The sequence below is a fragment of the Brachionichthys hirsutus genome, chromosome 3 (assembly GCF_040956055.1).
Source record: "Brachionichthys hirsutus isolate HB-005 chromosome 3, CSIRO-AGI_Bhir_v1, whole genome shotgun sequence".
In the NCBI taxonomy this organism is placed as follows: domain Eukaryota; kingdom Metazoa; phylum Chordata; class Actinopteri; order Lophiiformes; family Brachionichthyidae; genus Brachionichthys; species Brachionichthys hirsutus.
The window spans coordinates 5,076,607-5,092,458 of record NC_090899.1 but is presented as its reverse complement, the minus strand read 5'-3'; the positions used below and the strand labels follow the sequence as shown (position 1 = coordinate 5,092,458).

Sequence of the window (15,852 nt, the reverse complement as noted above, 5' to 3'; positions counted from 1 at the left end):
CTTCATAATGGTAACATGGAGCATTTTTCAACATTCACCATTTCATGAAAGAATCAATAAACAATGTACGTATCCATAATTAGGATAAGAGCCAGACAGGCATGCAGGATTGATCTGGGCTGGCAGGATATTGTCTTTACTCATTACTATTTGAGTTTTCCTTCTGCTTTTAATCCCAAAGGCTAAATCTTTCTGTCTCTTTCAGCCATGTGCATATGTCCTCTTGGTTTACAGCCTCTATGTATCACTGGCTGCTTCTACACCAACTGGTTTTTATGGCCCAGGATCAAAGTATGACGCATGCACCAACGGGCACGCCAACACACACTGATAGAGGCACTACGGCGCTTACTCATCACATCACATGGCGGGAGGTATTGTGAGCCATTTATGCACTTTGTTTTTCAATGTCCTAATTAGCTTTGAATACATGGTTGGACAGCTCGTATTGCTGTGTCCCTTTCCTTTGCTATGGGAGGACGTCTTGCTCATCTGTGGCAATAAAACAAGCGCGTGACTCATCCAAGATAACACTGATGAAGAGTGTGGAATTATGCTGCAGAAAAAAGACGACTGTAAGGACACTTAGAGAGTGTAGAGAGAGAGCTTTTGTGTGAAGGGAAAGTCAAGCAAGCATTTAGCACGTAGTTCTGAATGCTGACGTGACGGATATCATTGTTGGATAGGATACACATGTACAGCAGGGTTTTATTTTTAAAGCACTCATGCCATGCATGATGATGACCGCCTCCACACGCACTCTCGTGCAGACTAGCTCACCCTTATCTTGCAGGTTGACACCATTTTGCCGTCTAATAATCTTGCTAATTATAATTGTTAATTAATTCTCTGCCAGCGTCCTCATCAGGAGACTAATAACCTACATTTCCATTAATTAGACCTTTAACACTTTGCCCCTTTGCTCCGTCTCTCCGTGCCACTCCAATCCACATCTCCACCACCACCAGGCCCACCTCAGTCAGGATTGTATCCAATGTAATCCTACTATTTGATTACTAACCTGGCAGGAACAAATATTTATTCATATTGTAACTTCATGACCTAACATTTGGGATTAGAAAGCTAGATCCCACAAGGGAAACCATTAAGCTGCACATCTATAGTTCTGCCTTGGGCTTTCTCCGCTTGCGGTTCAGAGGTCGAAGGCTCAGGCAGGCAGAGTTGTGGCCATCAGGGACACAGTACTTGTAATACTGAAGATTTTTTTTTTTTAACTGTGTTTTACTTTCTTGTGCACTGGTTAATTTGACATGTTTGTAGAAGCAGATGGTCTCTTGGTATTTTTATTAGCTTGATGAATAGCTGAAACAAGTAAACAAGTGGAAAAACGCAGCAAAAGAACAGTTTCATTGGTCGGGGTTTGCAGTTCGTGCATTTGTTTGCCCTATTTGACCGTTTGCAAGATAATTATCTTGAATGATCCTGTATATATTTGCTTGCTTTTTATCAACTAATGTCAAGCATGTATAGGAAGAGTTGAAACGTGTGTGCATGTTTGTGAACTACCCTTCCCAGCATGCTCAGCGGCTGACCTGGTTTCAGTGCACTGTGGAGCAGCCATATTATGCAACCATTTGCTCTGATCTCAGAACAAACTGCACATTCTGTGAAAACACGGCACTGCTGCTGAGATGATTGACACAGTTGTTTATTTGGTTGAGCTGTTGATCCTTCAGTCGCCTGGATCTCATGAGGAGCAGCAGGACTGCGTCTTTACCGTTTTAACTGGGTTCAGCCAGCCACATCTTCAGCTTTCTTAATCTCTGAGGCGCTCTGCTCTCTTGCTGCAGAATGAAGAGCAGCTTCCTTCCATAGTTCAAAGTCACACAGTTTATGGCAGGTGAATTAGCAGCTTTAACTTGGTCTGAAAGTCGGAGTAGTTGTTCGTCTCTCCGTGGCGGCGTTGTGATGAACGGGCATCTTGTACATGGCGTGCTCCACTGGATGGATGGATGGATGGATGGATGGATGGATACACACACACTCCTCCTTTCTTCCCTCCATTTTCTCTCTGTCTTGCACCAGAGGAAGTGAGGGACAGTTGGGGCTTGCTTGTCCATACTGTACTGGTGGTGGCAAAATGGCAGCTTGTGTCTCATCTGTCCTCCCCCCCTCACCCTCTCCTGAGAGAAGTAACCCAGATTTCAAAATGAAATGCTCTCTCTCTCTCTCACTCTCTCTCTTCTTGATAAAAAAAAAAGAGGATCCTACATTTCTTTCGGATCCTCCTCCTTGCCTGCCTCCGGGTTTACGGATATACACACAACTTCTGTCTCTGGTTCCTAGAAAGCCTGAATCTCTTGAAACATGTATTGCTTCATTTTATTTTATTTTTAATAGATTTTTCTTTTCTTTTTTTGTGTGGGGGGGGGGGGGGGGTGTTCTCGTCAACTGCAGTGCTGCACCTCTCTTGTGTTTTTTCCTTCCTTTTGTTCTGTTTTCTTTGTGGTGACCAGCTACAAGTGTGACACCTTAAGCCTTCTTTTGAAGTGAGCCCAGCGAGAGACGGAAGAGGAAGAGGAGAAAAACTCCTTTAGCTTAACCTGCCTGCCAAAATCACAACAAATTCAGGTAATAGCTGTATTTATTTATTTATTTATTTATTTTGGGGGGGTACACACCGATTTAATGGATTTCCTGCGTCTTTTCTGAGACACCATTATTTCATCGGATTTGGCTGTGAGCTTATTTTTTGGTTCTTTAAATCTCTGTTCATGTCTCCTCTGCCATTTCGAGCGTTCAACTCTTGCACTGTAATATCTCTGCCTAAAATTATCCATCTATCGAGACAGTTGCGTTTTATTGGGGTCAGGACTTTACTACGGAAATGGGACTAATTGCTAAAAGGAGCAGGAAGGAAATTGAGAGAGGATATCAGCGCTATCATTGGAGCAGGAGTTGGATGGTGTTGTTCGCATGGCAACGGGAGGCACAGTTGACATGGTGGAACGGTTTGGGGTGGGTCGTCATAGCTACAGTGGAGATGTCGATGTCAGGGGCACAGAGTGAGGACACTGTGGGTAGAAAGGGCAGGCAGCTTGTGGGACACTGTCAGTCGCTCTAATCATTTAGCATCATGGACTCTCCTAAGAGAGTTCTGTTTCTGTGTGTGAATTAACCTTTCTGTCGCGCTCATTACCCTCTTTTCTCTTCCTCCCTCATGCCCCCTCCATCTTCTGCTACACTTCCGTCTCATTTATCCTCTCTTGATCTTTCTTTCCTCCACCACTTCCTGCACTACTTACCAAGCGGCATCAATGCAACTCCTGTATCAATCATGACCCTGCACTTTCCGCCTCCCCCCCTTGCTCATCCTTCATGCCCTTGTTTCCTTCCCTCCTTCCTCCCCCCCATGTTCAAGGTCTTTCACTTGGAAAACTCTATATCCTCCTCACTGACACTCATCTCTCCATCCCTCTCTCCTCTTTCCACTATGTCCTCCAGGCATCATGTCAACCCCGGTCTCCCCTTCCCCCTCTTTCTCCCCATTGGCCCTGGCCTCCCCTACATCAGCAGCCTCCCCGCTGCCGTCACCCCTCTCCCCTCCACCCAGGGTCCCAGTGTTCCAGAGGAAGGGAGCACTGAAACACAAGAGGATTGTTGAGGTGAAAGACCACCAGTTCACAGCCCGCTTCTTCAAACAGCCCACCTTCTGCAGCCACTGCACCGACTTCATCTGGTAACACATGCACACATACGTGCACACTCAGGTTCACCAATACAAACCTGGCGGATCACGAGCTGCCTCCTTCGGCAGCCCACCTCTCCATCCGACTCTGACTTTGCATGCACTTTTCCTTGACTGCACCAGATTCGGCTGCTTGCTGGGGAAACATCCTACACTGACTTAATGTGATCACATAACCTCACCTCCACAGTGCAACCCACACAATACAGCAGCTACTTCAGGAACTCGATGTCTCACACACAGGCAGATGCACAGAGGGAGAAAACATAGACGATAGACACAGTAAGGACGCCTTTTTTAGGAACCGATGCTTACGAACCGATTTAGATCCCACACAAGCATCCAGACACGCACAACTAAGAGTGTCGGAGTTGTTTAGCTTCTAAAGGAGGAGTAGCCAGTTAATATGCTTCTTGTATAAAGCAAAGGGACTCACAGAGGACAATTTAAAATAATGTCCTGACTTTTCATCTCTAATATGGGCTAAAGTCCAAAACTGCCAGATTCTGCTTTCCCATAATGCAACTCAGTGGTGCCTTTCCTTCGGTCTCGAGTCTGAAAAGTTACTTTTCAGACTCGAGAAAGCTCCACCAGAGCCACAAAACACAGTATGGAGACGTTTTTATTGGCAATAGTACTCATAAATGTGTGTAAAACATAAAGGGGAACATTTGTGATGTAACACTGCAACATAAAAATGTCCAATTAGAAAGTATTTGACAGTACCCCATTTAAAAATGTCGCTGTATTACTGTAAAAGAACAGATTTATAGTTATTAACTCAGATCTCATCAGCACTCATTATACCACTGAATATGACTCGTACTGGCAGATCGTCAATGTGTGAACATGTACACGAGTCAATAGAGTACATATCACACCGCCTTTCTTCTCCTATTAAATGATTATGGGATAAATCATGACAAGAAAAAAAAAGGATTCTATGCATTTCTGCAAATACTAATCTGGAACGTATTTACAATAATCTGAAAATTAATGGGGAGGCGGTGTAAACAGGAAAATAAATACAAATAAATACGTACTCGCAGGACTTCTGTAAATGTATTTTGTAATGTAGATTTCTGACATGCGGGCTGGATGAACCACCAGATGCAGGGTTGCTCATGCGCCTCCAACTGGCTGCTGTCTCGAATGTGGAGGCAGTAATTACCTCAAAGTCGAAATGCCTTTCCTTCAAACAGGATTTCAACCTGGGTTTGGAGGAAATGTAGATGTCTTATTTCTTATCTCTCCAAGAAGGAATGTGTAGCGTCTTGAATGGCTTTATAAATAACATTAATGGTAGCATTACTGCGTCTCAACATGCTGTGGGAGGTCGGCAGTCTACTTAGCTCTCACTCTAAACTAAAGATCTGAAGCAGCCAAATGACGACCAGCCATTGCAACATTTCATTTTGTAATCAATGCTTTATAACCCACAAGGTTTTTTTTAGCATTCTGGTCAGTTCGTTTTAAACCTTTTCACATGTTGATTCATGGCACTCTTTCATTTAATGGCATATTAAAATTCAGTGACTTCCCTGTGAGTCCTGGGCAGCAAGCAACATTATTGATTTTCTTCAAATCCGTACCTGGTTCTCTAATGCGCTCTGCTGGTCAAAGGCAGCACCAGCCTCATATGTGCCGTGCCTCCGCTGAATGCTGATCAAGGATCAGATTATCCCCTGCGACCTCATTCTTTAATTATAACTCAGCCAGATGGTGAACTGATTTTAGATTAGTTAGTTTCCTATTAACCCCTTAAGCCTCTCCAGTTTGATTTAGGAGAACCTCTCAGCAGTGCCTTGTTCATCCTACCTTTTCAAACCTCTTGATTCACAGAATACAAACCACAGACTGACTCTTCAGTCAATCGCTTGCTTTAATTATTCAATTAAAGCTCTAAGGAGCTCCTGGATCCGAGCCAACACTGCACTTCTGGAAACAGGAGAACTGTGCTTATGCACTTGTGTGTATGTGGGATGTGATTTACTTGACCTGGTCAGCTGTGTGGCTTAGAAATAAAACATTATACTTCACGAATAATGACCTTGTTTACTACGTTAGCTTCTAAAGGTTGTTCTCAGCGCGTCTGCAGGTCTACGTACAGCATGCAATCGTGCAACAGTCCTAGCTCCGTCTGGGGACCGATCTCTTTAGTGTCCTGCCTGAGAAACAGCTTCAGAAGCAAAATAGGAGTAGAAGAGATTGCATTTCTGTCTTAATCCATGTGACTTTTTCCCACTCAGGGGTATCGGTAAACAGGGATTCCAATGTCAAGGTAACGATAAATCCGCTGTTCCGTTTACTGCAGCTTTTCATCTTCTCAGATGATTCTTTCAGTCTGACTGATTCATTTTTGAAGATGTTTTTCCCCCCCGTGTTTTCCGTAGTCTGCAGTTTTGTGGTGCACAAAAGATGTCACGAGTTTGTGACCTTCACTTGTCCTGGCTCTGTGACAGGCCCCAAACCAGATGTGAGCAGAAGAAACATATTTTTGTTTTTGTTTTCCCATCTTATTCCAGATACAGAAAGTTGTTGCACCTCCATTTTACTTCAGCTTTATTGGCAAAATGTACAATTTTCAGCTGTTTACAAAAATGTATTAAAAAAAAGAACCGTGTGAGCCGTATTTTTACTACTCAAGTCTCAAAATGATCCACACCCCTAGCATCCTTCATGAAATCAGATGTCATTGTCGTATACTTACTTTAGCTGAATGGCATGGCCCCATTGCAAAGATCATCCCAGCTGCAGTGAAGCTTGGCAGTGCTTCATCTGGAGATGCTTCACGCAGGAATCCGGTATCATGCAGAGGGTGAGATGGATTCCATAAAGTGTCAGAAACTCCTAGAAGAAATCATCTCATTGTCCTTGAGGAATATGAAGACTGGTCATGACAATCCAAAAGGACAATAATCCCAGGCTTACCTCAAAAGGCCACCGAGACGCCCTGGATCGCCGTAGAGCGGTCGTCACAGTTGCCTGACTTAATAGAAAATCTCTAATGGGATTTGAAGCAGATGGGGTGCGTCACATAAACCGAGGACTATTACTGAACTGGAGGCCTTCGCACGTCACAAATGGACTAGGATTCCTCAAGAAGGCTTCCAGAAGCCGATGTCTGGCTATATGCATCAACTTTACAGCAGGTTTTGGCAGCAATGGGGTCGCTGCAAAAATACTAGAGACACATTTCATGAAGGCCATGAATCATTTTGAGACTGCAGTAATCGTAAAAAATATATATAGAACCTTTTTCTATATTTGAGCGAAAACACATTTAATATCTGTTGCATCACGCTACTTAAAATGTCCTTGTTTGACTTATATACTGCAAGCAGGTGACAAATAGTGCATTTTGCTAAATAAATTACATAAAATGGATGTTTAACAACTTTGCTTTCAACCATATAGCACATAATCACTCATCGTCATCTTCGTCGTCATCATCTTCATTTTCACCATACAAGGCCTGGAGACAGAGAATTAGAGCTGGAGAGTTGGGAGATGCAGGTAGAGGGGAGGGGGGTGATAAGAGGGCGAGATAAAGGGTGAGAGAGCAGCAGACAGCTTGGTCTTCCTCTCAGTGGCATCTTAAGGATTTCAAGGAGATTTGTCTTTTTTGTCACATTTATTTTCCGCCAGCCAAATAAACTGTCTCGGAAATGAGGTCAAGGGGAACATTTGTGAGTGAAGAAGGATGAGAGTGAGTGAAGGGAGGATGAGGCAGGGTGGGAGGGGGAGGGAGGGAGGGAGGGAGGGAGGAGGCGATTTCAAATAGCCACTCAGAGAGACAAGGGAGGGAAAACAGTTTAAGAGAGTGGCGTGTGTGAGGAGCGGGGTGGCGATGGGGTCTGATGAGCTGAGCAGAGATCACGCTGATGCATCGTACACTTCCACACGCAGCCGGGACGGCCTTTCATGGAGGAATCTAATTAGCCAGGCCCAGTATAAAACGCACCGTCTCGCCGCTGATCACGCTCGACGTGTTTGTGTGTAAATAATACGCCTTTGCAGCGTTGTCAATGGTCACTCTGTGTGTGTGTGTGAGTACATGAGACTTCAATGCGGTTTCCTTTGAGTTTCAGGACCTGAAGAGTCAACACAAATTCAAGGTCCAAACTTACTCCAGTCCCACCTTCTGTGACCATTGCGGCTCGCTGCTCTACGGCCTCATGCACCAAGGCATGAGATGTTCCAGTGAGTTTACCAAACATAACGTCATGAAGCTGTGTACTTGATTTCATCATTAGCACCAGACTGGCTGCATCCAGCAGACCGGTTCCACAGGCTTCCCAGCTGATATCCCAAACTCTGCTCCCTTCTGCTGTCAGCCTGTCTCCAGCTTTTCCTCTGTCATGACCCCAGGCCCTCCAAGGGAATCCATGGTTCTTGTTTCTAGATTTGTCCCCCCCCTGGACTGTGGATTCATCCTGTCATCTTATTTGTCACATTTTTTGACATGATTTTCAACAGGCACTTGAAAGCCATCCCTTGCAGTCATGGTTTCTGGGTTTATTTATTTAGTTTCTGTTTTCTAAGTTCATTTTCCTCTTTTAATTTCACCTATTGATTCGCCTCTTTATGTAATTTTTTTTTACATTTAATTGCATTTGTTTGTTTCTGGTAGCTACATGTCTGTTTATATTTTTCCGCATGTATACCTTTACACTGCGAGGTTGTGACATGAACGTCCATAGAAGATGTGAGACCAGCGTTCCCAGTCTCTGTGGCCAAGACCATACGGAGAAGAGAGGGAGGATCCACCTGACCATCAGAGGAGAGTCGGAGGATGTCTTTGTCTCAGGTGTGGGACTCTGCTAGATTTCTGGCAATTGTTTAAAAATAAATCAGCAGGTAGGATTACGTGACTTATACAGGATTTCTCTATCAGTACTTCCAATTCTATTTCCTTCCCAGTGCAAGAGGCTCGTAACCTGATGCCGATGGATCCGAACGGTCTGTCGGACCCCTATGTTAAACTGAAATTGATTCCAGACCCCAAGAGCCACAGCAAACAGAAGACCAAGACCATCCGCTCAACGCTAAATCCGGTCTGGAATGAGAGTTTCACCTTGTGAGTCCTTGTGAAATGTAATCAAGGCTTGAAAGTTTTCACTGGTCTGGGACAAGATGTGGTCTGAGTAAAATCAAATGTTTGAGAAATTGGAATTACACAGCCCATAGAAAGGACCCTGAAAGATGGAGACTAGAGCATGGAGTCTAAGGCTAATAAGGGCTCATGATAATGTGGACTCAGTTGTATTTCATCCTTTACTGTCCTTTGATTTACATTTTTATTTCTAATTGTAATATTGAGTAATACTAAAACCTCCGATGCCCTGTCTTTGTGCAGCGCTGCGTTGTTTACCCAGTGAGCTAACGCTCTTTGTTCCTCCAGCTCCGTGCGTGGTCACCAGTGGGACAGGCGGCTGTCGGTGGAGGTTTGGGACTGGGATCGCACATCCAGGAACGACTTCATGGGGGCGCTGTCATTTGGAGTGAGTGAGATCTTCCGTCGTCCAATCAGCGGGTGGTTCAGACTGCTGGCCCAGGATGAGGGCGAGTACTACAACATTCCTGTGCCGGATGCAGATCTGGAGGTAAGGAAAACAGACAGGAAGTACTCGCTTGCATCAGGGTGGAGTAGCCCGCCCCTCTATGTATCTTTAGCTAATGACCAAAATAAAAAGTTGAAGATTTCTGTCCCACTTCACCCCCCCCTGTCTGTTTCACTCCATCTCCACCAGGGTGCAGGATTGTTCTGTCGTGTCATAATCCAAAGGTTTGCTCTGTTTGTATTCAGACTGTGTGTGTGTGTGTGTGTGTGTGTGTGTGTGTGTGTGTGAACTGGATTGCATTCAACCATGCATCTCTCAATCCTCCCTCTACGGTTTTCCAGGAGCCTCAGCCAGCTGCCACGATGCCCTCTCTGCCTGAAGCGATACCTGCCCCGCTGTCGGAATCCTTCCCCGTGGCCCTGCCCCCAATCCCTGCACCATCCTGTCCTCCTGTTCAAAGCCCAGGCCCTGCCAAAATCAAAGTGGGCATCCACGACTTCAATTTCCTCATGGTGCTGGGCAAAGGTAGCTTTGGCAAGGTAAACACAGCGTCCACTGAGACCAAATGTCATCTTCTCTACACATACAATCAGCTACCTCTGATCCAAAAGCTGTGAGTGATATCAGAGAGGGATATTCATGCTTTGAACAACTGAGGTTATTCTCAGCTTTAGATAATTGTTCCTATTAATGGACTCGACCTTTAAGTGACATTTCATGCAGCAGCTCCTGGCAAGAGCAAGTCAGAATATCCTCAGAAGAAATCTTCCTTCATACCGACGCTGTCGTTGTTTCTCCCTCGCTGCAGAATGATTCATTTAACCCTTAGCGGCTTCTTTACTGCTGGCTGGATTCCTACTGCCACACAGGAAGCCTCTGCTCGCCTCTTTCTCTTTTCTCTTTAATTCCCCAGTAGATCAGCCATAATGAAGAGGATGCAGTTTTAGGATTTATCCTCCTCCTCTTCCTCCTCGGAAGCTCCCCTGTGCTGTTTCATAACTGTCAGAGGAGATTCTACAGAGGACAGGAGAAATCGACTTGACTTATGTAAGATGTGAGAAAGAACGAAAGAAACCCCGAGAGAGGAGAGACGGACCCTCGGGCTGCTGAGAAGTGAGAAAGAGGACGTATTAATACACTGCAAAAGTGACAAAATGACCGAAAGAAAATTTAGATCGCAAGAGTCAGAAGAAATGATATGCGAGTGTGTGAATATGAGTTGTAATATGCTGGAGGGTGAATGAGAGTTTGTTTGATGCCACAGGGAGGAGCAGGAGACGAGATCACAGAGGACGACAGGCCTATGGGATTCTGTGCAGGGCCAAAAATATTTAAATATGTGCTCACATGCACTGGAAACGTGCACATCCGCACCCCAACCCCTTGTGTATGTGTTTTCATCTTTGTAGTACAAGTTAACCCATGACTGATCATGGGCTTAAAAAAAAAAAAAAAACTCAACTCAACATTTTCACATTTTCACAGGCTTAATGTGCTTCTTCGCACGATGTCAATGGTTGTGTGCACATACTTCCCCCTGAATGGCCTCCGATATCCCCTAACAGGCAGTTCGTCAATATCAAAAGTGCCTTTCTTTGTTGCTGTGAGGAGTTTTGAAAAATTGAACTGTGTAATTTTCTCTACCCTAACGCCACCATTTGAGAGTAAATGAGGCCCTTCGGTGATGATTAAAGCGTCGTTCTGCAGGTCGGTCGGCTTTAAACAGTCTTATCCAGCGCTCTCAGATGCTCACCGACTCATTATTACAGCTCAAGTGCAATTTTGTACAAGGGTGAAAATAGCCACTTGATGAGCTTTTTTTAAAAAAAAAAAACCTGGTTCCAGTTCTCGCTTTCTAATTCATAACAGCATGGCAGCTCTGCAGAGAGCAACTTTAACAACCCATTGCTTGAGTTATTTCAACAATGGGTTAAACATGCACTCGACTAAACATCCTTCAGCGTCTGTCTCTATAATGGGATCACTTTTATTATTCCTTATCAGAATAAGTGGTTTCTGCATAATAGGCACTTGGTATTACACTTTCAAGAACATAACCAGCAAAACACTGAAGATGCTCTTCAATAAATGGCGTGTTTATTGTTGAAGGTATGGAGCTTCTTGAAGTAATTTCATCCTCTCTTTGTTGTGCCTGCAGGTTCTCCTGGCGGAGGAGCGAGGCAGCGAGAGCCTGTTTGCAGTGAAAGTGTTGAAGAAAGATGTTCTCTTCCAGGACGAGGACACAGAGAGCGCCATGGTCGAGCGGAGGGTCCTAGCGCTTCCGTCTCGCCCTTACTTCCTCACGTCGCTCTGCTGCTCCTTCCAGACCAAGGTGTGTGTTGGTCTCTTTGTGTGAAAGATGTGCCAGGTCCTGAACCACATAGCTTTCATTAAACTGTCCATAATCCTGGCGTAGAAATCTGATTAATAAATGTAATAATTACCATGTGTGTGTGTGTGTGTGTCTCTCTCTTGTTTCTGCAGGACCGCCTGTATTATGTGATGGAATACGTCAATGGAGGAGACCTGATGTTTCACATTCAAATAGTCGGCAAGTTCAAAGAGCCTCATGCAGCGTATGTAGTCAAACAGATGCTCTCTTCTGCCGGCGTCTCATTTCCTGTCCTTCTTTCATTGCCTGTTCCTCTACACACACACACACACACACACGCACACACACACACACACACACACACACACACCTCTTACATTTGTTCATTATCCCCAGGAGTTCTTGAAAACCAAAAATGACCAGAAATACAAGCGCTCCTCTTTTCCTTCTCACTTTCTTCTCCCATTAATCTCAACTTTTCTACCCGTCTTTCATCCCCCCCCTGCCGTCCATCTTTACAATCATCTTTGATCAATCATCTCAAGCTAATTCGTACTCCTTTCTGTCTTTCATCTATTTGGTTACTCGTTCTTTCATCACCTTCTTGAGCTCCATTCCAGAAAAGCCAATTTTCTCTCCACCCCCCCCCCTCTAGGTTTTACGCAGCAGAGATAGCAGTCGGCCTCCTCTTCCTCCACAGCAAAGGCATCATCTACAGGTAGAGCGGAGGCCTGCTCCTCTAGCATGGTCTGGTGCAGCGTAAACGGGACACAGATTTATCATGTCTTTTGTGTCCAATGATTGTTATAAAGGTCGTCTATCAAAATGATTCATTCCTGTGTGATCGATCTGCTCCTTTCTCAGGGACCTAAAGCTGGATAACGTGCTGCTGGACAGTGAGGGGCACATAAAGATAGCCGACTTCGGCATGTGCACGGAGGGCGTGTTTGAGGGCGACACCACACGGACCTTCTGCGGCACTCCGGACTACATCGCCCCTGAGGTACGCCAACCCGGCTCTTGTTTCTTGCTCCAACCTGACCCCTGAGCCCCCTGTGTTTGACCCGTAGATTCCCCATTCCTCCTCGTTTCACCTCCGTCTTGCCTTTCTCCATTTGCCCGGCTCGTGCAGCACTGCAGTGTGTGCGCAGCTCCTCTCGTCCCCGTCCTCGCTGACCTTGTCAGCATTTTTGCTTAATTAACCTCACATGTTTCAGCGAGTGGCGCCGTGCGCTTCTGCTTTACATAGCAAAGAAATTGCAGCTGTCCCTTAGAGACCTTTTATTAATTGACTTTCTCTGCCTCTGACCGACAAATCTAACTTGAGGTGGATTTGCTTGACATGTGTTTGAAATGCAAAGTATCAAATCTGGATGCTGTTGGCCTTTTAAGACGGTTTGAAATGCTCACTCTCAAGTCATCATAAACAAAAATAGCATTCAGAGAAAGAGTGGAGGTGATATCGGGTTCTCTTTTTTTTTGCTGACTGGTATCACATGGAGAGGAAGTGACTGTTGTGCACATCTTTGATATTGTAAACCTTCCTCTGATGCCTCTGGGTATTGACTCTTTTATGTAAGCTCCCATTGATTCTCCTGCGTCTGCCATTGTGGAAGACTTCTGATACGTTTGGTCATGAGTTGCTTTGCGTCTGTCTCTGCCCTTCATTCCAGCTGTCTCTGATGCTGCACTTTGCTCTCACCCTCCCGCTCTTCTCTTTTCTTCCTTATGCTAACATTACCTTTCTTCCCCTTCATCCTCTTTTCTTTTCTCTGCGTCCTTTTCAGATTGTGGCGTATCAGCCCTATGATAAAGCAGTGGACTGGTGGTCCTACGGAGTGCTCTTGTATGAAATGCTGGCAGGACAGGTAACGCTCGGCTTAGTCTTCACAGCAGAATGTAGGCCAACTCAAGAGACACAAAACAGAACTTTAACTTTAATATATTTGCTCATAAGGGTTCATGACCTCTCTTTTTATTCTTCCTCTCTCTCTCTCTCTTTTCATTCCAGCCACCGTTTGACGGAATCGATGAGGAGGAGTTGTTTCAGTCCATCATGGAGCAGAATGTCTCGTATCCCAAAAGTCTGTCTCGTGAAGCTGTCGCTATCTGCAAAGGCGTGAGTGATATAGTTTAATATACAGACAATAAAGAAAGGTTAATTGAAATTACATTTAAACATTAAAGTACATCTTAATGTAATGATGTACATTGTTAAAGAAATACTCTTCCCCTCCTTCTCAGCTAAATAAATTACATTCAGTTGGTTTCCTTTGTTTCGTGATTTAACACTTTTTAAAACCATAAATAGGAATTCTATTAGTGAGATTAATAATCTTTTTTTTATTTTAATTTTAGACAAAGTCAGGCTAGCTGTTTTCTCGTTTGGTCTGCCTGTAGACTCATAGCGAGCATAAAGACGCGAGAATAACTCAGCAAAGCGAGCACGTTTCCAAAATGTCAAACTGTTCTTTTAAAAATACACACAATCACTATGCTAATACCTTAAATGTCATTGCAGTGTAATAATATTTGTAAATGTAGTAAAGCTTGCACCACAGGTTACTGTCGACCCATTACCATAATCCCTGTACTTTTCTCTCGCTTTTTTCCCTTCCTTTTCGTCACTCTCGCCGAAGCTCCTGACGAAGCACCCGGCCAAACGGCTTGGTGGAGGAGAGAATGCAGAGGTGGAGATTAAGGAACATCTGTTTTTCCATTGGATTGACTGGGATCGTCTGGAGAGACTGGAGATCCAGCCGCCCTTCAAACCCAGAACTGTCAGTTGAACAGACGGATGAGGCTCATGAGTGCTTCTTTCGTCTTCCTTTGCTTTTCTCTTTCTGTCTGTCTTCATTTAATCTTTTCTTTCTTTCCTGACACTCCTGTCATCCTTTCTCTGTCTTCCCGAGACACCTTTAAGACATTAAAGCTGTCACTTTCCCCCCCGATCTGTTCTCTCGCTCTCTTCCACTCTCTCACGCTCTCCCTCATTTCTCTGCAAGCTTCTTTCAACCATCCGCGTTGCATCGATCGTTTCATCGCCTCCTCTCTCTGTTTAAACGGCCCTGTCACTCCCTTCCTCTCCCACATTCTCCTCCTCTTTTTTCCTTTAACACCTCTGCTGGTTCCCAGTGATGGGCATTGAGCATTCAGAAACAGACAAGTCCAATCATAATAGGCATGACCCCTCGACCTTACCTGCCTGTTCCTCCCATATGCAAATGTCTGCCGTCATTAGCTTTCCGTACGCCAGTTTTCAGCCCCGCTGGCCGACGCTGAGGCTGTTCCTCCAGTGAGCCGAGTCTACTCGGAGGTTAGAGGCCAGGCCCATTAGCGAAATGAGATTCATGTCATCCAGCAGAGCGACTGTCATTCACTGAAGCAGGATAAAAGATAGGAGCAGCTTTCTTAGAGAGAGAGAGAGAGAGAGAGAGACAGTGGCTGAGAAAAAGAGGTATGGAGGTGATGCTTGTTTATAAGGACTTTCGTTCTTCAGGAGACTAATGATGGTGTGCAAATAATCAGTATGAACCACAACCGTGTGAATATGCACATTTAATCTGCTCTCTTTCTTCACCAGGGCGGGGAAAAAGGGGAAAACTTTGACAACTTCTTCACGGGAGCTCCGCCGGCTCTCACCCCGTCTGACCCAGACGTCCTAGCAGCCATTAACCAGGAGGACTTCCAGGGCTTCTCCTTCATAAACCCAGACTTTGACACCTCACCGCTCACCACCGTTTGAAAATGGCTCCCAAACCCGCTCCAAAAATCCCTGGAAGATGTTCCCAGACTAGTCTGTTACACACTTCTAGTGGTTATACAACAGAATTTTAACATGAGAATTAGCCGTAAAGACATCGCTCATAAAATTCTGAAGTTTGCAGAAAAAATTCCAAGTCAACTTTATATTTATGCACTCTCTTCTATGTGTTTATTTAATTCTGATTGTTGCAGAGATGCAAACAAAACCAGTGTCTTAGAGATTAATGACTGTAATAGTCAGCCTGATAAACGAACTCCTTTGCATGAACAGTTTTTAGAATTAATTGCCTCGACACGCAATCTTTTTTTCTTAATAGCAAAAGAGTATTCATGAAAATATACCCGTATAACTTAACACAGGATTCATTTAAAGCTTCATAATCGTCCTGTGCTGCGAGAAGGTACGACAGATTGTGCTCATTGAGCCACACGGGCCACGTAGCAGACAAATCAAATTACTTTTCCATTTCACGCACACACAT

At 44.7% G+C, this 15,852-nt stretch overlaps 1 protein-coding gene across 1 annotated transcript; it reads left to right on the top strand.

The window, feature by feature from the left end:
* Positions 1-3,470: 3,470 nt before the first annotated feature.
* prkcg (protein kinase C, gamma) lies at positions 3,471-15,350 on the top strand. Its single transcript, XM_068760306.1, has 16 exons — positions 3,471-3,700; positions 5,959-5,990; positions 6,103-6,185; positions 7,801-7,912; positions 8,391-8,519; positions 8,633-8,789; positions 9,114-9,315; positions 9,615-9,812; positions 11,432-11,605; positions 11,758-11,849; positions 12,261-12,323; positions 12,470-12,608; positions 13,393-13,473; positions 13,617-13,724; positions 14,245-14,385; positions 15,189-15,350. Exons 1-16 carry the CDS (start codon positions 3,471-3,473, stop codon positions 15,348-15,350), a joined length of 2,103 nt encoding a protein of 700 aa, XP_068616407.1.
* Positions 15,351-15,852: the final 502 nt, after the last annotated feature.